At 42.9% G+C, this 23,621-nt stretch overlaps 1 protein-coding gene across 2 annotated transcripts in view; it reads right to left on the reverse strand.

Moving 5' to 3' along the window:
• Window positions 1-4,890, reverse strand: part of PGR (progesterone receptor) — a 67,384-nt gene extending 62,494 nt beyond the window's left edge. The window contains exons 1-2 of one of the 2 annotated variants that reach the window (XM_039520580.1): window positions 2,969-4,888; window positions 1,158-1,309 (exon numbers count right to left, since the gene is read on the reverse strand). In XM_039520580.1, coding sequence (XP_039376514.1) covers window positions 1,158-1,309; window positions 2,969-4,260 — 1,444 coding nt within the window. In that variant the 5' untranslated portion in view covers window positions 4,261-4,888. Of the gene's footprint in view, window positions 1-1,157; window positions 1,310-2,968 lie in introns of both variants that reach the window. The other variant, XM_039520581.1, reaches the window with a different exon arrangement.
• Between the last annotated feature and the right edge of the window lie 18,731 nt (window positions 4,891-23,621).

Consider the following 23,621-nt stretch of genomic DNA (forward strand, 5'->3'; position numbering starts at 1 on the left):
GACACATCTTTAAGTGCTTTCCTGAATTGGAGCCTACCCTAGTAAGCTACAACTATCTTTATGTTATGACTGACTTTTTAAAGATATGGCACTTATAGAATAATACACACATAGACTAAACAACAAATTACAGAACAAAAATTAGTGTTATATCTAGCAAACTATGTTAATTTTTTTCACCCCCCCATTTAGATGTTCTTTCATTTGAAGATTAAATTATATAAAGGTTAATAAACTTTATGAAATGTCAGAGAAACATATTATACAACTTTGATTTTAAGGAAACAAATATAAATTAGAGAACTATACTGTAAGCAAGGGTTTTGTGTATATGCAGTACTCTAGTATACTAGTTTGACATGATGAGAGGATAAACACATACAAGGTAATAGGTAAAACAGTTGAAGAGTATATAGTCTTTTATTTAGTATTTGGTAGTGTCAGAAAAAATATGGGGTCTAATTTTGCATTTTGTACACAATAATTATTTCAACAGGTGTGTGTGCGTGCATTTTGGGTACATAAGGAATGCAGGATCACATATGTCATTTGATTAAAAAAGAGAAACCAAACATACATTCTCAACTAGGTACCAACCTATTTTCAGAGGTAATATAAAACTACTGTTTTATTAACACCTTAGACTTGATTTTCATGTCCTGAATAGAAAGCAAAACAACTATTTTAAAATTATTATTTAAAACTCAAAGGCCCAGTTTTGTATTCCATAAGCAAGAAAAACTACCACTGACTTTAATGAGAGAATAAAGCCAATGGTACTTTTTATTTGCATAAAGAACATAGTTTCATACCAAGGCTGTTTGTTGCCAAGTAGCAATATTTAAATATTTTTTTTAAAGTGAAGCTGGTATTTATTAACATTTCATTAAGTTTGTAACAGATTAAGAACTGCAAGATTCACATCCCAAAATAAAATAAGCCAGATAATAAATATAAGTAAAGCAAATAGTATTAATATTAAATAATTAAGAAGGAATTTGCCACCTACTGTAAGTATCCAAATCTTTTTCTCAGGGACAAAACATGCTGCAATAATATTTACAAAGATCGGTTTTAAAACTAGATAAAAATAAAGTGCTTAATGTACTGCAGGAAGTTTTATTACAGAAAATTAGAAACAAAGGCATCTGACGTACCTTCCATTGCTCTCTTAAAGAAGACTTTACAGCTTCCACAGGTAAGTACTCCATAGTGGCAACCAGAAGCCTCATCACCACAGATCAGACAAATCTTCTGAGGTAATGATTCAAAACTGTATTGAGGACTCTGACCAACTTCAGCATCTGGCCTTTAAAAGGAAAGAAAATTAACAGGAATGAAACAGACTTGTAAAGAAGATTCACTGTCAGTCTGGGTTACAGTTTTAAAGGAAATTACAGTCCCAATGCTTGCCTTTTGAAACTGAAAGCAAATTTGTTAAGGACAGAAGAAAAGTGACTAAAGCAACTCCAGCACTGAATGTGTTTTTGCTTTGTGACTTGGATAAAAGGCATATCTGTAAAATGCATTAGCTAAAATGTTTCAAGTAATTTAAAAACCCTGGTGTAGAGGGCAAGTTGTATTTTAACACATTTTAGCTAGTAGACTAGAAAGCTAGGCTCTTTGCTAGGGTCTTCAAAATAGATGCCTGATCCTTCAGTGGGACTGCTCATGTGAATAAAATTACTCCTGTGCATATTTCTCTAGTTGCTGAATCTAAAATAATAATAAACTGCTTTGAACTGAAACTAATTTAACTTCAGCAGCCCTTTCCCTAGGCAACTGGTAACTGGCCTTTACGCAGAAAATTCATAAATATCAAATTAATATCTCCTAATTCATTGGCAGAGTTCTTACTTGTAACCAGTTTTAATTAACACAAAAAGGACAGTGAAGAATTATTTCTAGATATAATGTCCACCTAAAGAAATTGATTTATTTAGATAGCAAATGGCTATTTACTAAAAACAAGTATTTCTTTAGTCTTTAAGTATTTCTGTATATAAGAATCATATTGAGCCATTTTATTTAACGACTTATTAATATATTAGCTAGATCCGAATTTTGGACATATTGTCATGTTAATTTTTGCTTTGAAATTGGGTGGTTTTCCCCTAAAATCATGCATGTGAATTTTAAAGAAATATGTAAATGTAAACATAATATCTACTTGTAAAATATACCATTGTGTATACAGAAGTTACCTGCATATAAATCATGAAATTTTCACCATTTAAGGCTGTTCAGAAGTGATCACCTGTTAGTCCATTATACAGTAATAAACAAGGTTGTATTGATTACAAAATATATTCTCTGTTGGATCCAGAGGTCAAACTTGTGACAAAAGCATTTAAAATTTCACTGTCACAAGAGTACGATTTGATAAAGTGGAGTTCTTCTGACAAAAACTAAAATTACAAATATGACACAAACAATGTAGCCAATGTAAATATATTTGTCTTATTTCTACATGTATTTATTTTAAAAGCTCAGTCAGAGTTTTGATCAAGTGAAGCTCAGTCCCCTTGATTCCTTTTTGTCATGTTTCAATGTCTCACACATTTTTAGAACTTCTTTTTATTGTAAAACTTATTCTAATCAGTGCAATGTTCCTTTAATACAAAATTCATTTTACTTAAAAACTTAGGTGAAGTCTGTATTTTTTGTCTATAAGTCTGCTTTCAGTACAACTTCTGTGATTTAATCTCCTTAACACAAAAAAAGTGTTATGGCACACACATCAGCTGAGTACCTAGCTCATCTTATTTAACAACTGTCAATAACTGTTTCCCACGTCTGTTTAAAAGATAACAGAATAAATCATCCCTTTTAAATTAAGATCAAAATCACAAATTTGCTTATAAAATGCACATAAATATTTTGAAATGTGTGTGCCTTTAAAAGTAATGTTTTAAAAGAAGAAGGTTTAGTGTCGTTTGCTGTAGATGCATGTAACCTTAAATCTTACCTAATATAATTGATATAGGGAGGATATAACTGGGGTAAACTCTCTTTGAGCACGGCTGTCTGAAAGCCAAGTTGCTGGTGGCCGTTCAGGTTGAAAGGCTGGTAAAAGGCTTGCGGGGCTGTTGATGTGGAGGGCAGACTGTCCCGCTGAACCATACAGCTTGAGCTCCCCGATGCTTTACAGTGCGGCGGCCCATAGGGCCCAGGCAGAACTGAAGACTCAGTTTTGTACAGGATACACTCGAGAGAGGAGGACTCCTGGCTGGCTCTGGGCTGCGGAGGGGCCAGCGTGTAGTCTGTGCACGTTACCGCTGGAGTGGTCTTGGTGCCCAAGTAGGGGGGGGTGGCACTAATTCCTTCCTCCTTGATCTTTAGAGCTGGCTGGAAGTCCCCGAAGCTATAATGCTCCTCCTTTGAGTCGGGCTGGGGATAGCCATAGTCCGCGAAGTCATGGGGGGCGGAGGTGGGAGACGCACGACGGCCAAAGAGGCTGCTCTCGTATTCCTCCACATCGAGCAGCTGCCGGGTCCTGGCTGCCAGATAGGCCGAGTTAAGGGGCAGGATGGGCACATGGAGGAAATCCTGCCCGGGCCCAGCTGCCGCCGCCGCAGAGCGCCCGGGGGCAGCGGCATAGGCAGGGACAAGAGCAAGGCTGCTCCCGGAGCCGGCGTCCTGCTCAGCTGGGCCCCCGGAGGCAAAGCCGTGATCTTCCTCGGAGAGTGCCGCGGGGGGCCCACCCGCGCTTCCCTCGCCCTCCAGCTGGGGCGGCAGCATCGCTGCGGCTGCCGGGGGGCCCCCGCCCGGCCAAAGGGAGGCGGCCGGGGCCGGAGGCGGCACAGAGCCCGAGTTTGCAGCAGGGCTGTCTTGGTGGGCGGCGGCGGCGGCTGTTTCTCCCCGCTGGTGCTCGGAGCAGCGGCTCATCAGCGCGCCGGGGAGCTCGGGGATCTCGGCCCCGAAGAGGCACCAAGCCGCGGGGGCGCTGGCCGAGCTGGCGTGGGCCGGAGGAGCCAAGAAAGTGTCCAGGACGCTGTCCAGCGCGTCCCTATCCGGCGGGGAGCCGCTGCCTTCCCGCTGCGAGGGGGGGGCCCTCTCCTCCCCCTCTGGGCGCCTCTGCTGCTCTTCTTCCTCCTCCTCCTCCTCGCTGCTTTTGGGGTAGAGCAGCCCGTGCAGGGAGATGTCCACGGCCTCCGCCCCCCCGCGGAAGGGATCCCGCTCGGGGCGGCCCTGCAGCCGGACCGAGCCGTCCCTGGCAGAGGAAGGCGCCCTCGAGTCCTTCGCCTTCATCTCGCTCATGCTGAGCCGCGCGGGGCGCTGGGCTGGGGACTGGCTCGGGGCCGGCAGCTCCTCACATCCTGCCCCTGCCCCGCGCCACCTCTGAGCGGGCGGGACCCCGGAGAGCTCCGCTTCCCCGCCGCCTGCCCAGCCCCACAGGCACTAGCACGAGCCCCGAGCCCCGCAGCCAGCCAGCCACGGGACCGCACCGCCTCCGGGGTCCCCGGCGAGGGACGCTCCCGCTGCGCCCCCCGCGCGTTCTGCGAGCAGGCGGAGGCGCCTCTGCCCGGTGCAGCAAGAGGCGGCCGCGGTGACCGGGCGAGCGGGGCCGCTGCCCCCGGCGCCTTTGACGGACCCCGCGCGCGGAGCAGGAGCCCGCGCAGCGCCAGCTGCCGCCGTCGGAAGGGCTGAGGAGGGCTCCGACTCCCCAGGCTGGGTCCCTGCTCAGCGCTGCCTCTCCCCGGCTGGCTGCCTGCCGCGCCCGCTCTGCCTCCCCGGGCTGGGGGCTGGCACCGAGCCTGGCCCTGCTTCCCTGCGGAGGCACCGATCCCGTGCAGGGAGAAGGCAGCCAAGTCCTCAGCTGGACACCCTCCGCCACTTGCTGCGTCCAGCTCCGCCCCTCCTCGCCCTGGCCCCGCCCACTGGCTCCGAGTTCCCTTTTCCTCCGAGGCCCCTGTCCCTTGGGGTTGCCAACATTTTATTTCAAAAATAGCGGAGAGACCTGGGATGTGCCAGGTCTTGACTTGCCCAGGAGGGAGGACAAGACCCTGCTCCTCTCCTGGCCTTCCCAGGGGTTCTCTCTTTCCAGCACTCTCCTCCTGCTCCTTTCCAGGCCTCCTCCTGCTGCAATGCTGGGAGGGGCAGCTGGGTCAAATTTGAGTGGTCTTGTGACCCATATGCCAAAATCAAGCTGGCAATATCCTTTCTGGCCTTCTCCCTCTTTTCCCCTTTATCCCTGCCTCTTTGGCATCTGATCCCTCCCCCCCTACTTTTTCTTAAGCTCCTCCTCCTCTGGCTTGTAACCCTAATTTTCCCCTCCCTTTTCTGTTATATGGTTGCCCAGTTATGACACTTCACCACCCACCCACAAGTTACTCTGCTCTAGGCAGGGTGGGCAGGTTGGGGTCTTGGAAAGGAGAGAGTAACAAAGGATTAAATTACTTGCAGTGATTGTTCATCCAGCCCTCTATTTTTCATATGTCTTCTAACTTTAATATTATACAATGTGAGTGTAAGCTCTGGCCCAAGATCCTATAGGCCCCCATAAATATTTATGCACTTGCCCTGGCACCTTCCACAGTTTAAACTCAGTTCTCATTCATGGCCCCCTGAATATCTTTCACTCATCTCACAGTCACAGAGGATGCAGGCCACCACTGAAAGAATTTCCTATTTGAATGAGGGTCCTTCTTTGCCTCAGATATTTTAGTATAACTTTTATCTGAGCAAATAAGAGGGACACTTCAAATATTTGGGAACTGGATGGCTCCCCTTTAGGTTGCAGGTTCAAACACATCTCTAGCTGGTTCTGAACAAGAAGTTGTTACCATCTGATGGGAGTTAGGTGTTGTATGTGCAATACTAGCTTGGTTCCATTCAGTTCCAATTAGACTAAAGGTTATACCAAAACTCCACTAATATAATTTGTACTAAATGACATTATTCGTGGCAGTCTCAGCAGAGAAACTAAACATTGAAAGATATTGAGAATAAACTACTTCCTTATCTCTAGAGGTGGTTCTTCTTGGTCTGCGTAGACAGGGGCGGCTCTAGAGCCCAGCGGGGCAAGCACCTTTCCCAGGGGGGCGGCAGGCTGGGCCGGTGGACCTGCCGCAGTCATGCCTGCGGGAGGTCCACCGGAGCCCGGGGACGACCGGACCTGCCGCAGGCATGACTGCGGACGGTTCGCTGGTCCCGCAGCTCGGCTGGACCTCCCGCAGGCATGACTGCGGCAGCTCAACCGGAGCCGCCGGACCAGCGTACCGCCCGCAGCTGCGGGAGGTCCAGCTGAGCCGCGCGACCAGCGGACCCTCCGCAGTCATGCCCGTGGCAGGTCCGCTGCTCCCGCGGCTCGGGGGCGCCTCCCGGGCATCATTGCTTGGAGCGGCCAAATTTGTAGAGCCGCCCCTGTGCGTAGAGTTAGGATGGCATGACTCATGGAGAAACTAGCACTCCTATTGCCTATGCTGTTTCTGTTCTGTAAGTAAATGGAGGATAGCCTCAAGGACAGACAACCCAGCATCTTTCAGGAATACTATTCACTATAAAAATATTTTCTTCTTTCTTATTTTTTTAAGTATCTTCCAACTGGGAAGAGCAGCCTCTTATGGGAAAGATACTCATTCTAATTAATTTATTTGCATGATAGGGTATACAGATCATAGAATCATAGAAGATTAGGGTTGGAAGAGACCTCAGGAGGTCATCTAGTCCAACCCCCTGCTCAAAGCAGGACCAACCCCAACTAAATCATCCCAGCCAGGGCTTTGTCAAGCCGGGCCTTAAAAAACCTCTAAGGACGGAGATTCCACCACCTCCCTAGGTAACCCATTCACCACCCTCCTAGTGAAATAATGTAATGTGTTGGATCTCAGAAACCCCCTTGGGAACTGCCAACAGATGTGCCAAGACTACTTCTGCCCCTGCTTTCTCTGCCAGCTTGGGACTCCTGCACACTGTCCTGTTGAGCCAGACATGCCAGTCTGCTCCAACACAGACCCAGGGTCTGAACCACGTGCCCCAAAACTGCAGACTTAACTGAAAACAACTTTAGAAGTGTTCCTGTCTTTAACGCTCAGATACCAAGTAATAGCAGACAGAACGATGTGAATTACCACGTAAAATAAAACATGCAAGTCTAAGCCTAGTACAGTAATAAAACTGAATACAGATAAAATCTCAACCTCAGAGATGTTTCAATAAGTTTCTTTCACAGACGGGATGCCTTCCTACTCTGGTCACAATCCTTTCCCCTGGTACAGCCCTTGTTCCAGCTCAGGTGATAGCTGGGGGATTTCTCATGCTGGCTGCTCCTTTTTTTCTGTTCCACCCACTTATATATCTTTTGCATAAGGCGGGAATCCTTTGTCCCTCTGGGTTCCCACCCCTCTTTCTCAATGGAAATGCACCAGGTTAAAGATGGATTCCAGTTCAGGTGACATGATCACATGTCACTGTAAGACTTCATTACCCACTTGCCAGCACGTATACAGAAAGACTTACAAGTAAAACAGAGCCATCTACAGTCAATTGTCCTGGTTAATGGGAGCCACTAAGATTCCAAACCACCATTAATGGCCCACACTTTGCATAATAAGTCCTCAGAGCTATATTTCATATTTCTAGTTTCAGATACATGAGTGATACATTTATACAAACAGGATGACCACACTCAGTAGGTTATAAGCTTTGTAATGATACCTTACAAAAGACCTTTTTCATGAAGCATATTTTAGTTACATTATATTCACACTCATCAGCATACTTTCATAAAATCATATAGAGTGCAACGTCACAAATAGTTTCCCCTAATATCCAACCTAGACCTCCCCCACTGCAACTTGAGACCATTGCTCCTTGTTCTGTCATCTGCCACCATTGAAAACAGCTGAGCTCCATCCTCTTTGTGGTCTCACTAGTGCCGAATAGAGGGGAATAATCACTTCCCTTGATCTGCTGGCAATGCTCCTACTAATGTAGCCCAATATGCTCTTAGCTTCCTTGGCAACAAGGACACACTGTTGACTCATCTCCAGCTTCTTGTCCAGTGTAATCCTCAGGTCGTTTTCTGAAGAACTGCTGCTTAGCCAGTCGGTCCCAAGCCTGTAGCGGTGCATGGGATTCTTCCATCCTAAATGCAGGACTCTGCACTTGTCCTTGTTGACCCTCATCAGATTTCTTTTGGCCCAATCCTCCAATTTGTCTAGATCACTCTGGACCCTATCCCTATCACTCTGGACCCTAACTATGATATTCTCATAGTTAACATCAGATTTTATACAGGACAAGTTTCCAGAAGCAATGTTGTAAGGTAGGCTTTATACAATAGTATGTGTCCATTTTACTTTATTGTTGGCAGCATGCCATAGGCTTAGATGCTGCTGGACTCTCCCTGTTTTAGCTTTCCCAACATAGTGGAAAATCTTTTACTTACCTATTTAAATTTATATAAAAAAATCTATACAGAGCAGGGGGGGACATGACAGGGTTCGGGGTAGAGGGAGCTTGCTGGCAGCAGCTGCTGTCTCAACTTGCTGATCTACTTAAAAAGGCAGTGTACTTAGAGTAAGGTCAGCATACTTAAAGGAGCAATGCGTGTCTCTCTCTCTCACACACACACACAGAGTGTCTGTCTCACACACGTGCACCACCGCCCCCGCCCTGGCACTTTGGAAGTGGAGGGAGTGGTGCACTCCAGTGGGATAGTGTGGGTTCATCATCAGCCACTGCCATGTGTCTATTATGTCTCTTCCCTCCATTTGTGTTGCCTTGTAGAGTGTGAGGCCACATTAACAACAATATGTTAACCCTTGAGGGCTCAGCTAAGTGCTAATTAGTCATTTAGGAGCAAGGCATTCCCTGGGAAATATCCCACCCTTTTCCACCCTCTGACTCTACTACCTCAACCAAGTATCAGAGGGGTAGCCATGTTAGTCTGGATCTGTAGAAAGTGACAAAGAGTCCTGTGGCACCACATAGACTAACAGACGAATCACATATGCATCTGATGAAGTGGAGATTCACTCACGAACGCTTATGCTCCAATACGTCTGTTAGTCTATAAGGTGCCACAGGAATCTTTGTTGCTTACCTCAACCAAGCTTCACAATCGTCATTGCTGTGTTAAATTGTATTGTTTAAAACTTATACTGTGTCTATGTCTTTTGTCTGGTGAAAAAAATTTCCCTGGAACTTAACCTTTTTACATTACCTATTTTTTACCTATTTACATTAATTCTTATGGGTAAATTGGAGTCGCTTAACATCATTTCACTTAAAGTAGCATTTTTCAGGAACAAAACTACAATGTTAAGCGAGGGAATGTTAATAAAAGTCTTCTTCTAAATGATGCCAAAACATTTTGCAAATTTATACCTGTGTATTTATATCATGGAATAAATTCAGCCTCTACTAAAGAGGTCAATGGTACAACCCCCATTAATTTTAATGAAAGTAGGGATAGGCCCTATGGACTTGATATTGAAAGGTTTTGAGCAGGCACAGTTGGGAGTGGTGAGTACTCAGGAGAGCCTCAGCACCATGCAGGTCAAGCCCTGTGTGCTTATGTATATGTGTATTTCTTCAGCAGGAGGTGAAGAATGCCTTGTGCAAGTGAAACTGCAGAGGGAAGTTTAGATAGAATATAACTCCCAAACAGGAAGCTGGCCATGACACAAAGGTTAACACCCTTTTTCTTGTAAAAGTGTCATGAGATATTAAAAAAACAAAACAAAACAAAACACAAAGTGATCAGAACTTCATTTTTACATTCTGTCCAACAAATAGTACCTTAAACACACCATACTGACTTCCATGAGTCCATGCTTGGCCACAGTCTTGGGCAGAAGATTGCCAGGTACTGATCAAGCACACTGGTCCCTACAACAGCTGAGGTCTCCTGCCTAAACCAACCTGCATTATGAGATCCAACAAAAGCATAACCCAACATGGTGTGTGTGCATGTTAAAACATTAGGATGGAAGTATATTAATCTTCAAAATCATGAAATGTTAACCCTTTAATGCCAAGACATTGAAAAATGCAGTGTGATATGATATGTTTATCACTTTTCTTTTGAGCTAAAACTGAATCAAACTTCACATTTACCCTTTCTCTCAAGCCATCTCCCACCCATCAAGAACTGGTTGTCATTAATCAGGTAGACTTCTCGTTCAGTTTTTCCTGGAGACTCCCTTCACTGCAGCTGGTTGTCAAGTTTCTCTCTCTCCTCCAAATGCTGTCTCTTTCTTCTACCCTTCCATGTCTGCCTATACTCATTATTATATAGCTCCATAGGTACACATGATGCTTAACATTCCCATAACAGCCCCAGCCCTGGCCCAGGAGCCTACAATCTAAAAAACAACAAAAATGATAACTTAGCATGACGGCCATAGAACTGGGGATGGGAGATCAACTCATTTATATTCTGTCATCTCATTCCCACTCAATTTTCCTTCAACCCTTTGTCCTTACATTCAGATTTCTTTCTCCCTCCAATTCATTCCATTGCTGAATGTAAGAACTGATCTCATGTAGTTGCTTTTCATTCAGTCCCTTTTTCATTGCCTTTAATCAGCCCATTTCATTCTACATGAAACATGTCATAAGACTACTGAGAACTGGACACCAGTTAAAAGATGTTGCTGTTCAGAGGACCTATCCAAAAGATCAGATCAGAAATGCTGAAAACAACAGCAATGGGGGAGTTGACTAAATCTCTCCCTCCCATCCAGTGGGAGCTCTCTCCCACTCCTACTCCCCATTTCCTCTGAGATGAGGACTCTTCCATTTCCCTAGCCTTCCCGGATTCCTTTTAACATCTGCCAGAAAAAAAGTTCTCTCTCCATGTTGCAGGCAGCCTCACCTCCTTCTTGGAATCACTCCAGAGTCTCTGCTAGTTCCTCACAAACTTCAGTTCACAATATGACTTGCTTTCTCACTACTACTGCTGGCCTAATGGAGATAGGGAACCACAGATTAGGGAAGATTCAGGCCATGTTATAATCCAAAATCTTTGCTTTTTGTGAAATATTCCAGTAGAGATATTTCAAAGAAACATGGACTTTTTAAATAAATCACTGATAAGAATGAAAGTTAGAATTTTAAAATCTGAAATTTCAAAAATGGTTTTCATTAAAAAATGCAACCATTTCTGCTTGAAAATGGACCACTTTTCACTCTAAAATAGTTCTAGTTTAGACCAAAACCAATAACATTTTTCAGGATTTTCATTATACTACAGTAGTTTTTTTTAATCTAAATGACATGGGAACCTCATATTTTGGGGTTTCATTAAATTTTTATAATGATTTCACAGCCATTCTCTGCTATTGGATTGAACACCAAATAAATAAATAAATAATAGTACCTGTGAAACTAGAAGACACAGTGCCAAACATGACTATTTGGTTATCTGTAGTGTTGTACCCATATTGATCCCAGGATGTTAGACACACAAGATATGTGAGGTAATATATTTTAATAGACTTTTGCACTCACACAGAGCTCACAAAGAGGTTTGCAAATTTGTCTCTCTGACCAATAGAAGTTGCACCAATAAAAGATATTATCTCATACAAGTTAATTTTCTAGTCATCTTGCTTTTGTTACATTACATTCTTTATCTTTGTCTGCATATTGGTTGCTCGATTATAAACCGATCAATGAAAATAATTTTTTCTTGTATATCTATACAGCACTAGAACACAATTTTTACCATATAAATAAAATATTATTAACAAATAACAGATTTGCACTGATCATAGAGATCATGATATTTCACTATAATGTCATCATATGCTTGCATTGTGTTTGTGGAAAAGAAGCTGGCTCATGAGCATCTTGTCTTCTTTTCGGAGCTAATCTTTTGTACCATATAAGCATATGCATTCTTGGCAAAACCCCCAAATTATTTAAAATAATGCTATTGATATCAAAATACATACAAAAACAATTGGAGAAAAACATTAAAAAAGAAAAAAAACTCCCCAAAAAGCAGGCACCAAACAAACAACTACATAGTTTCAACTCCAATAATCTCTTCTAAAAATTATCTTGTAGCATGTTCTGAAGGTCAACAAATTTGGGCTCTGTTTGACCAAAGAGGAAGTGTGTTCCAGAGTTCAGAGCACTCCATGGAGGAAGCCCTGAACTCAACTCATTAATGTATACATCTGGGAAAATGTTAGATTGAGCATCCCAGGAAACCTCAAGTGTCAGCGTATTCCATGGAGAATGAAGCAATTTCTTAGGTACACAGAACTTACACATTTTAGAACTCAAATGTTATGCCCTGCATAGCACATGCTATCTGGGAGCAGGGTGTAGAAGTTAAAAATGGAGTTTGACTAAGAATTCCACAATTGACTTAACCAGTGGCTGACAGTTTCACATGATAGTTATTTAGGTTGTGGTAATGTCCAGAACATGACTGACACTTTCTAAACTCAGAGGAGGGAGGGTATCTGCTCCAAAAAGCTAATAATAATAATAATAATAATAATAATAAAAGCAACATAAGGAGGTAAGCAAGTTGCCATTTGTCATTACAGTAGATACATTTGCATTTAGTATAGAAATAGAATAATTCACTTTATATTTTAGACTTCTGTAAATGCATTTTGAATTGCAAAATAGTGTATGGAAAATAATTTTCTAGCATTTATTGTTTAGGATAAATACCACTGGTATCATGTAACTATATTACATGTTCCTGATATGTCATACTGAAGATGTAAGCTTGATAGTTTTGATGTGTTTATGCTTGAGTGTTCTGTACCATAAACATTTTTTCTTATAAATAAAATACCAGTGTGTTCTACAGTAATGGTCAAAACCACCACTGGACAGTTTCTGCTGTTCATTACATGGAAGCACAATGGTGGGAAGTGCATGACGCAAAGACCTTTCTCACTTTCTGCCCCTCAGCAGGGGCAGCCAGAACTATATAATCTCTGTGTGTTCCTAAGTGTAGGGCTGCTGCCTCCTGGTGACCAGTAGGGGGCCTAGTCAATCCAGAGGTGCTAGTATGGAACAGAAATCGGTGCATAGACCTGCCTCCCTTTGGATTGCCAGCACAACCCTGGATGGGAGTGTGTGGTTCGTGTTCCTGAGGGGGTTGGCGCAGTAGGCATGCTCCCCCTGTCCTAGGAATTCCAGGATGCATTTTGAGTGACAGCCTGAACATCATTCCTCTTGCAGCCCAGCAAACCAGTGGCTAAAAAGTACAATCTAGTTCTGTAATAACACTAGAATAAGTTGCTGTATTTTGGACCAGTCTTCTAGACATTTGTGCTGAAACAGTGGCTTTTGTATTACTTGAGTATGGTCTATGGAACAGCTTCTAAAATAGTGGAAAAGCATCATCAGTCTTCAAGCAATGTTTGTTCAAGTAGTGTCCTAGTCCAGGACTCCCAAGATTTCCTTATTTTTGGAGAGGTCCAGCTATGCTTTAAAAGGGGAAATCCAAGCACCTCTCTGCATAGATACTTCATGTCTGTAAGGTGTTTTGTTGGGATAAATTCAACCACAATGAAATTTGCAAATGTCACCAAGATCGGAGGCCTAGCAAACACCAGGGAAGGAAGAGACAAACTGGAAAGTAATATGGAGAGATGAGAGCAGTGGAGGCTTTAGGTAACAACAGGAGAGTCAGTATTTATATATACAAAGTCCTACATATAGGGAAGTAAATGCAGATATAAAATGAAGTGGCAAGGGGGTGTTATGAGTGAGCAGCATACCCATCACATTATTGTGAGTTTGTATTATGAAAAACTGCTGTATTATGAATGACTATGTGTATGTGGATCTACTATTGCTGACAGGTTCTATCACATAAACACACCAGATAGATACAAAAGGAAACGCAAAGGTTAATGACGGTACTTAGATCTCACAAAGGTTATTCAAAAAAGGCAGCTCTATCCTTAAAAGAAATAGTTTAGCTGATTCCTGTGGAGGGAGGGGGACGATAGCTGCACTGGAAAATTACCAGGAGAGCAAAAGAGATCAGGTGACTAAAAAGGGTATAAAATAAAGAAATACACCGGGGGGCAGGGCCAGACAGGGAGAGAAAGTGTGAGGTGAGATACAGCAAATCACAGAAGCTGAGTAAGGGGCTCCAAGAGAAAGAGGTCACCCAGAATGTAGCAGTCTCATGGGGTAGAGGGGCTTTGTCCACTTTCCTGATGCCAGATGGCTCCAAGAACTCTGGACAACCCAAGGGACTTGGACCCCAGCCCAAGAATGCCCCGGAGTGGTTAGAAAACTGAAGCAGGGGCATGCAGTTAGCGTTTACTCTTCAGTATGATCTGTACTTTTCAATGCTTTGTACATTTAAGCATAAAAATGCAAAAGGTGTTAGACCCTGAGCAAAATGTATGTGTGTATGTGTTGATTGATTTACAAATTCTGCGTGCCCCGGAGAGAGTTGAACTGTAAACCAGAAGCTTCACATATTTGAGATGGAGTTTTGGAGACAGGATGTGTTTAAGTACTGGGGAGTCTGAAGGGTCAGTGCTGCACTGGGAGGGGCTAAGCAGTTGGACAGCAGGTTCTAACACTCAGAGGGGGTTGCCAGATAGAAGGTCTGCACCCTAAGAGTGTGCCAATGGACCCCGGGAAAGGGCAGTGGCTTGAGTCCATTCAGGCTCCATAAACATAGTACTCCCCAAGGGATCCAGAGCACAGAGGCTTGGATTACCCTCACAGCAGTCTTAATAGGTGGTCAGGAAGGGATGCTCGCTAGGACCTGGGATAGTAGCTAGCACAGATTTAATAATTTCATTTGATGGATGATGTGCATCACAATATCAGAGGGTCACTGTAGCATTAGTGAATAGCTTGGTATTCGTACTGGCTCAAAGAACATGCATATTGTATGCTTCAATTTACAAAGCATATTATATGTTGTGCTCAGAGAACAACAAAATCTAAAAGATGTGCAGCTTTTAGTAGGTGTACCACATTTTTATATGAACGAACTAGTTCTTCTCCCTGCATCATTGTGCTTATCAGAGCTAACTTAGAAAAGACCATTTCCAGAACAAGCATTTTTAAGAGATTACTTTAACTTCACATGTAACCAGGTCTTAAAGGATTTTAAAAACAATTATTGTCATCACTGAATACATATCAGCTTCCAGCATTCTGCTGGACAGACACACATCACTGAGGTTTAGAAAATAATTTACTTAAGTATTTTAAGCTAGTGAAAATGTCATCTTGGTGAATCTAACATAGAAATACTGTATATACATACACCTTTTCATGAGATTTGGTCACCAGAACTATTTTCCCTCAGCAACAATTTTTATCCCTATTACCTCTGCTGTCAGTCAATAATTGTTTTATTAATTTCGGGGATTTTTATATAACATCTCCAGAGTTCATTTTTGATGCTCCCTCCTCTTCATGTACTGACTTTGTTCATCCACCCTGTGACATCCTTCTGTTCCTCTGTGATAGCACTGATTCCTGCCTTCCCTCTTTAGCCACTACTGGCATCCTTTGTCAAGATAGCACCATCACTCTCCCTAGTTGCCTATATCAGCTCTTCAGAAGAAACAGTGCAACACCTGGACCATGTAAGCTCCTGATTCCTGCAACTGATGCCTATTCCGTTCAGGAGCCAACACCATCCCACTTCTTTTCCCCAGTGATGACTCCTTTGAAAAGCCAGTACTTGTGAAGATCCAGCAGCAATGTTGGCTGGTTTGAAGAGAGCAATAGTTTCTGTACCTCAGGGCTGATGTCCCAAATATGCTGTTTCCCTCTATGAGGTCTATTTCTCAGAGTCTTCAGGAAATAGTTCTGTGGCTATAAATTGGCCTTGTGACTAATATTAACTGATGTGATTTCAAATTAAAATGTTTATAGTATAGATATTAGATGGCCAGAAAATAATTCCATTTAATGAAAAAGGTTTTGATTTTTGTTTTGCTTTGTCCTGACATGGAATGAAAACAAGCCTTTAAAAACTTATCATGAAAAACAGGAAAGAGAGAGTGCCATATCAGTGACTGCTCTATTTGATTTGGCCCAGGGATTTGAACCCGCTTATATGCCGGGCAAGGACCCCTAGTTCCTAGGGTATTGGTATTCTAGGATTTTAGCCATTCCAGAAGTTCCATCTGGAGCTGCCATATTCCATCTATTTTTTTTCCAACCAGCTCTAATAGATACAGATAGATTGTATCTTTAGATAGAGAAAGTTCAAACATGTAAGCTAACTGTGGTATCTATTTTTTCCTCAATGCATAGGCCATGACACACTCAACCAGGTGGGAGGCTACATTACTCTATTTTTGTCAGTAATATTTCTCTTCTCAATGCAGTATTAACTTTGTGGTGTATCCAGAATAAGCTGATTCCTTTTGATGATTTCTTGGGACACAGCTTCTAATGAAGCTGGCTGGAAAGAGGACAGGTCTGATTGAGGCTTGAGCCTTCCATGTGATTCCACGTCCCATTGCCTAACTCTAAGGAGAAAAAAACAAGAAACCCCAATTAACTCAATAGTTTAATTTAAAATGTAGCTTTACAGAAGAAATGTGACTACTTACTTTTATGATTTCCCTAGTCAACAGGAAATTATTGCAACATAAATGATAATAAGCCTCCTTGGGATCACACAACAATTTTACACTAGCAAAACTTCAGTGAGGTTACTCCTGATTGATTTAAATTGGATAAGAATCAGGCCGAATGTATCTTAACCAGGGCTGGCTCCAGGCACCAGCAGAGGAAGCAGACGCTTGGGGCAGCACATGCTAAGGAGCAGCATTTCATCCATTCTTGGGGCGGCACAGTCCGGGAGGCTTTTTTATTATTATTATTATTTTGCTTTTGGCAGTTCGGACAGTAGTATAATGAAAATCCTGCAAAATGTTATTGGTTTTGCTTGGGGCGGCAAAAATGTTAGAGCCAGCCTTGATCTTAATAACTGTTGCACCAACTTAATAACTGCTGTGGAAAAAGACCCTGAAATTAATGACCAAAGTCCCAGAAGCAAAAACAATATCAATAAGTAGGGCCCTACCAAATTCATGACCATGAAAAACACATCACGGACCATGAAATCTGGTCTCCCCCTGTGAAATCTGGTCTTTTGTGTACTTTTACTGTATAACATAAGAACATAAGAACGGCCATACCGGGTCAGACCAAAGGTCCATCTAGCCCAGTATCTGTCTACCGACAGTGGCCAATGCCAGGTGCCCCAGAGGGAGTGAACCTAACAGGCAATGATCAAGTGATCTCTCTCTTGCCATCCATCTCCATCCTCTGACAAACAGAGGCTAGGGACACCATTCCTTACCCATCCTGGCTAATAGCCATTTATGGACTTAACCACCATGAATTTATCCAGTTCTCTTTTAAACCCTGTTATAGTCTTAGCCTTCACAACCTCCTCAGGTAAGGAGTTCCATAAGTTGACTGTGCGCTGCGTGAAGAAGAACTTCCTTTTATTTGTTTTAAACCTGCTGCCTATTAATTTCATTTGGTGACCCCTAGGTCTTGTATTATGGGAAGAAGTAAATAACTTTTCCTTATCCACTTTCTCCACATCACTCATGATTTTTTTTACCTCTATCATATCCCCCCTTAGTCTTCTCTTTTCCAAGCTGAAGAGTCCTAGCCTCTTTAATCTTTCCTCATATGGGACCCTCTCCAAACCCCTAATCATTTTAGTTGCCCTTTTCTGAACCTTTTCTAGAAACATACTATACAGATTTCATGGAGGGAGACCAGTGTTTCTCAAATTGGAGAACCTGACCCAAAATAGAGTTTGCAGGGGGGTCACAAGGTTATTTTAGGGGGGTTGTGGTATTGCCACGCTTACTTCTGTGCTGCCTTCAGAGCTGGGTGGCCAGAGAGTGGTGGCTGTTGGGCAGGTGCCCGGCTCTCAAGGCAGCGCCCTGCCAGCAGCAGAACAGAAGTAAGGGTGGCAATGTCATACCATGCTACCTTACTTCTGCACTGCTGCTGGTGGCTCTGCCTTCAGAGCTGGGCTCCTGGCCAGCGGCCACTCTGAAGGCAGTACCACTGCCAGCAGAAGCACAGAAGTAAAGGTAGCAGTACCACAACCCGCCCCTACAATAACCTTGTGAACACCTCACAACTCCTTTTTGGGTCAGGATTCCTACAATTATAACGCCATGAAATTTCATATTTAAATAGCTGAAATCATGAAATTTATTATTTAAAAAATCCAATGACTGTGAAATTGACCAAAATAGACCATGAATTTTGTAGGGCCCTATCAATAAGGCAGGGTGCTGCCCTCCATGCAAATCTTCTGCCCCCTCCTTCCTCCTTCTGTTCTTCTATTAATCAGAAATGTATCTGCTTCTTCAATTATCTTCAATACACTGTCTATGATTGTTCTTCCTAATCAAAAACACAAACAAACAAAAAACCGCTGGCAACAAAAAAACAATGTGAAGATTTTAATCTTTAAAATTTAACTTTACTTTTACAAATGTTTCTACAGTTTCAGCAAATGTATAGTAGATTTTTAGCTAGAAAGGATTAGCATTCTGCCAAATGATCCAGGAAAGAGGCACGCACAATCATTCTTTCAAGTCAGTCTTGAAGTCTCTGTTAATACTACATTAACAGGGCAAGTCAAGTGTAAAAGTATAATTAGGCAGGACAAAAAAGAATTTGAAGAGCAACTAGCCAAAGAGTCAAAATGTAACAGCAATTTTTTTTAAGTACATCAGAAGCAGGAAGCCTTCTCAATAATTATTGGGGCACTGGACTATTAAGGTGCTAGAGGAGCTCTAAAGGAAGACAAGGCCATTGCAGAGAAGCTAAGTGAATTCTTTACGTCAGTCTTCTCTGCAGAGGATATGAGGGAGATTCCCACACCTGAGCTTTTCTTTTCAGGTGACAAATCTGTCTCAGATTGAGGTGTCATTAGAGGAGGTTTTCGAACAAATTGATAAACTAAACAGTAATAAGTCACCAGGACCAGATGGTATTCATCTAAAAGTTCTGAAGGAATTCAAATATGAAATTGCAGAACTAGTAACTGTGGTATGTAACCTATTATTTATATCAGCTTCTGTACCAGATGACTGGAGGATAGCTAATGTGACACCAATTTTTAAAAAAGAGGCCATCCTGGCAATTACAAACTGGTAAGCCATACTTCAGTGCCAGGCAAATTGGCTGAGACTATAGCAAAGAACAGAATTATCAGACATATATATGAACACGATTTGTTGGGGAAAAGTCAACATGGTTTTTGTAAAGGGAAGTCATACCTCATTAATCTATTAGATTTCTTTGAGGGAGTCAACAAACATGGGGACAAGGGTAACCCAGTGGTTATAGTGTACTTACACTTTCAGAAAGCCTTTGACAAGGTCTCTCACCAAAGGCTCTTAAGAAAAGTAAGCAGTCATGGGATTAGAGGGGAAAGTCCTCTCATGGATCAGTAACTGGTTAAAAGATAGGAAACAAAGGGTAGGAATAAATGGTGAGTTTTCTGAATGGAGAGAGGTAAATAGTGGTGTCCACCAGGGAACTGTACTGGGACCAGTGCTGTTCAACATATTCATAAATGATCTGGGAAAAGGGGTAAACAATGATAAGTACTTTAGAAAGCAAAGATGCCAGATGTTTGTGATTCTGCCATGCACACTTCTTTAATTTGCTGGCAAGAATACTGTGGGAGACCATATCAAAAGCTTTGCTAATGTCCAGGAATAACACATCCACTGCTTTTCCCTCATCCATGGAGCCAGTTATCTCATCATAGAAGGATCTGCTGCAAATCCTACCTCCACACCTCAACGTGGTGCAGCAGTGACCCTGGCTGTTCAACAGTGGTGATAGTGGAGTGCATTCTCCAGCAGGTCTAACCATGCTATCAAGGTGTTGGACTGTCAGCCCAGCAAGGGGGTTGCTTCCTCTGTGGAGGGGCATATAATCTCTCTTTCTGAGGTTGTAAGCTAGCCAAGTTGAGGAGGTTAAACATGCCACAACAGCCTAGCCAGCGGGTGGCTGAAAACAATGGCTAAAACAACATGGAAAACCAAGTCTCAGTTCTCGGCACATCCCTCAAACCCCACTCTGGAGGCAATGAGGCATTCGAATGATGAGAGGCTGAAAAGAATCTGAGGTGCCAGGTTGCCAAAAGGAAACCAGACAACTCTCTCAGTGTGCACTTATAACTGCAGAACAATGATGAGGGAGGAATTGATAAACCATCTCATGGAGGAAAAGGCAAAAACAGCCTGTCATGTGCTGGGTGTTTGTGAAACACGACGAAAGGAGATGGAGGTCAGCTGGAGGGATGGAAGCACAGTCATTTTAGGAAAAGGAGAAGGCACAAGGACAGTTGGAGGAGTCAGATTCATCATAAACAAGAAATGGTCTTTGAAAATTGTCTCATGTCATTTGAAATCTTCGCATATCGGGTGCTTTACCTCCAATTGAACCAAAATAGTACCCTCAAAATTATCCAGATCTATGCTCCCACAAGTGCATGTGATGATGATGATGTGGAAGGATTCTATCAGGAACCAGAGGAAACCCTCATTCAGAGTTCCACATATATAATTGTGTTGGGAGATTTTAACGCCAAGGTTGGAAGAATGAGAGAGGGTGAAGAGTTCATAGGAAGGTACGGTATCAGAGAATAACTAGCTATATTGGCAGAGACAAGGAGATGAGGAGAATGTTCATTGGTAAGGAATGGTGTCCCTAGCCTCTGTTTGTCAGAGGGTGGTGATGGAGAGAGATCACATGATCATTACCTGTTAGTTTCACTCCCTCTGGGGCACCTGGCATTGGCCACTGTTGGAAGACAGGATACTGGGCTGCTGGACCTTTGGTCTGACCCAATCTGGCCATTCTTATGTTCTTATGGTAACACCTGGTTCTGAAAGAAGATGGACCTGGATTGCACCAAACGCAAAGACAAAAAATGAAATTGATTACTTTCTGATCAATAGATGACACATCATGCAGGATATTTCAGTAGTGCCATCATTCAATATCGGTAGCGATCATTGCCTACTGAGAGACAGATTCATGTTCACTGTGAAGGTGGAGAAAAAGGCATTGTGTATGGTGAACAGAAGGCACCAACCAGTAGCTTTCGACAAGGCAATCCTGAAGGAAAATATTTCTAGGGAAGATTGGAGCCTCCTGGATGACTGCAACTATGATTATGAGAACTTCAGTAAGAGACTGAAACAGTGTGTGAAATCAGCTGAATGTGAAAGACCAAGAAGAGCTAGCAGAAGAATCTCAGGAAATACAAAGACTTTTTTGGAGAAGAGGAGGAAAATGAGCAGAAATGGTAGCAACAGGCTTGAGTACTCCCTTCTCTGCAAGCTCATCTGAATGGAGTTGAAGGAAGACTTTGAAAAATTTCAAACCAAAGAGCTCCTAAATGCTGCTGAAGATCATAAAAGTCTCAAAAAATGCAAATGAGAACTGGTATTGTACAGGCCATCATTATCGGCTTTCAAGAACAGGGACGGAGAATCAGTAACCGATCAAACAGAGATGGAGGCAATCTGCAGGGATTTCTATACCCAGCTGTTTGCATACTGTATAGACATCCCAATGCCATCACTTCAACAAACCGATGAACACATACTCCCGGTTCTAATTAGCGAAGTCTGCCCTTCAGTCCATCAAATGAAAGAGAGGAAGGCTCAAGTAAGGACTGTCTGACAGCAGAAGTGCTTAAGGTGGGAGGTCAGGAACTTTGGAAAGCTCTCACCCAAAGGTTCAGCCACTACATGGAAATCCAGAAGATACTGTTCAGTTGGAAAGAGTCCAATGCCATCTTGTTGCATAAGAAAGGCGATCGAGAAAATCTAAAGAACTATTGCCCAATCTGCCTGTTTTCAAATATCTATAAATTGTTCACTAAAATAATAACAAATCAACTGTCGTGAAACCTGGATGAACAGCAACCTTGGGAGCAGGCTGGCTTTTGAAGGAATTATAGCACGATAGACCACTCTTCACTCTAAACCAACTACTAAAGCATTCAAGGGAATATAAATGCCCTTTGTGCATTGACTTCGTGGACTATGAGACCGCATTTGACAGCATAGAGACTAACGCCATTCTTGAAGCTCTTTCAGAACAGGGCATCAGCGCGAAATATATCACATTACTAAAGGAAGCGAACTCTAGCTGCAACATGGACATATCACAGTTTGATACTCCCCTCCGAATTCCCATCGAGAAAGGTGTGAAACAAGGATACAGTTTCACCAAAATTATTCACAGCCTGTCTTGAATTGTATTTCGATAATCAGACTTGAAAGGTTGGATTAATACCAACGGCGAGCGGCGAAACCATTTTAGGTTCGCAGATGATATAGTGCTGGTAGCCGAAAATACAGCCCAGCTTGAGAGAATGCTTAAAGAACTGAACACCAAAAGTAGTCAAGTCAGATTAAAAATTAACTGGTCAAAAATGAAATACATGAGATCAGATGTTCTGCCAAGAACCCAAATAACTCTTGGAGGAGAGCAGATCCAAGAGGTTGATAAATACGTTTATTTGGGCCAGGAAGTTAACATGCGCTACAATCAGAAAGGCAAACTGTCGTGCAGAAAAAAAGTTAGATGGTGCATATTCAGTGACATCAAGGACATCCTCCAAGGAAAGATCAGCAAAACAACTCGTGCAAATCTTTTCAACTCGACCGTGCTTCCAGCAATGTTATATGGCAGCAAAACATGGTCTCTGACAAAGATTGAAGAACATCAACTGTCTGTCACACAGAGGGCAATGGAATGAACATTTTTGGGCATTTCGCTGGGCGATCACATCCCCAATGAAATAATTAGGCAGCAGTCTGGAGTGCGAGACGTTGTTGTTGAAAGCAGGCTCAGCAAAATGCGGTGGGCAGGACATGTGGCCTGACTCAGCGACAACAGATGGACCGCAGCTATATCCGAGTGGTATCCGCGAGAACAGAAATGGCCACGTGGTTGACCTCCAAAGAGGTGGGATGATTTCCTAACAAGGAGATATGGACAAGCATGGTGAAGGATGGCCAGAGTGAGAGACGTGTTGTGATCAGCTCAGTCTCTGTTCAGTCTCAACTAATGAAGGACCGACAGTCTACGCAGAAGGCAATTATGTTAGTCAGGTATGACTTGCCCTTGGTGAATCCATGCTGACTGTTCCTGAACACTTTCCTCTCCTTGAAGTGCTTCAAAATTGTTATATATGCACTTTCATTCAAATATGAGGTAGAGATGGGCTTGAACCCAAACAAGCTTGACTGGGCATTATTACTAGGGAAAATTCTCCAGTCTCTATTTTGTATTTCTGGTTTCTATTCTAAATAAGCCAAAATCACTCCACCCTGAGATGGACACTGCAGACCCATAGCATGCACAGTGAATTTTAGGATTTCTAAAATGGTGCCTGGCAGCTCTGAGGTAAATGACAACAGTGAGCATGTGCAAGATTGCAAGATTGGTGCAAGATTGGTGGCTATGGCGCATGTGCAGTAAAGGATGACAGAGAGGTCAGTTAGCTGAGCAGTTAGCTGGTCAGAACCCACTCATATGAGTCACAATTCATTTTAAAGGTCAGAGCTGTCAATCAGAATTCTGAGGTAAAGGTCAAGACTGACCAATGGTATGAGTGAGGTAACTGTTTCTAA

This window comes from Mauremys reevesii, linkage group 1 (genome assembly GCF_016161935.1).
Source record: "Mauremys reevesii isolate NIE-2019 linkage group 1, ASM1616193v1, whole genome shotgun sequence".
Classification (NCBI taxonomy): domain Eukaryota; kingdom Metazoa; phylum Chordata; order Testudines; family Geoemydidae; genus Mauremys; species Mauremys reevesii.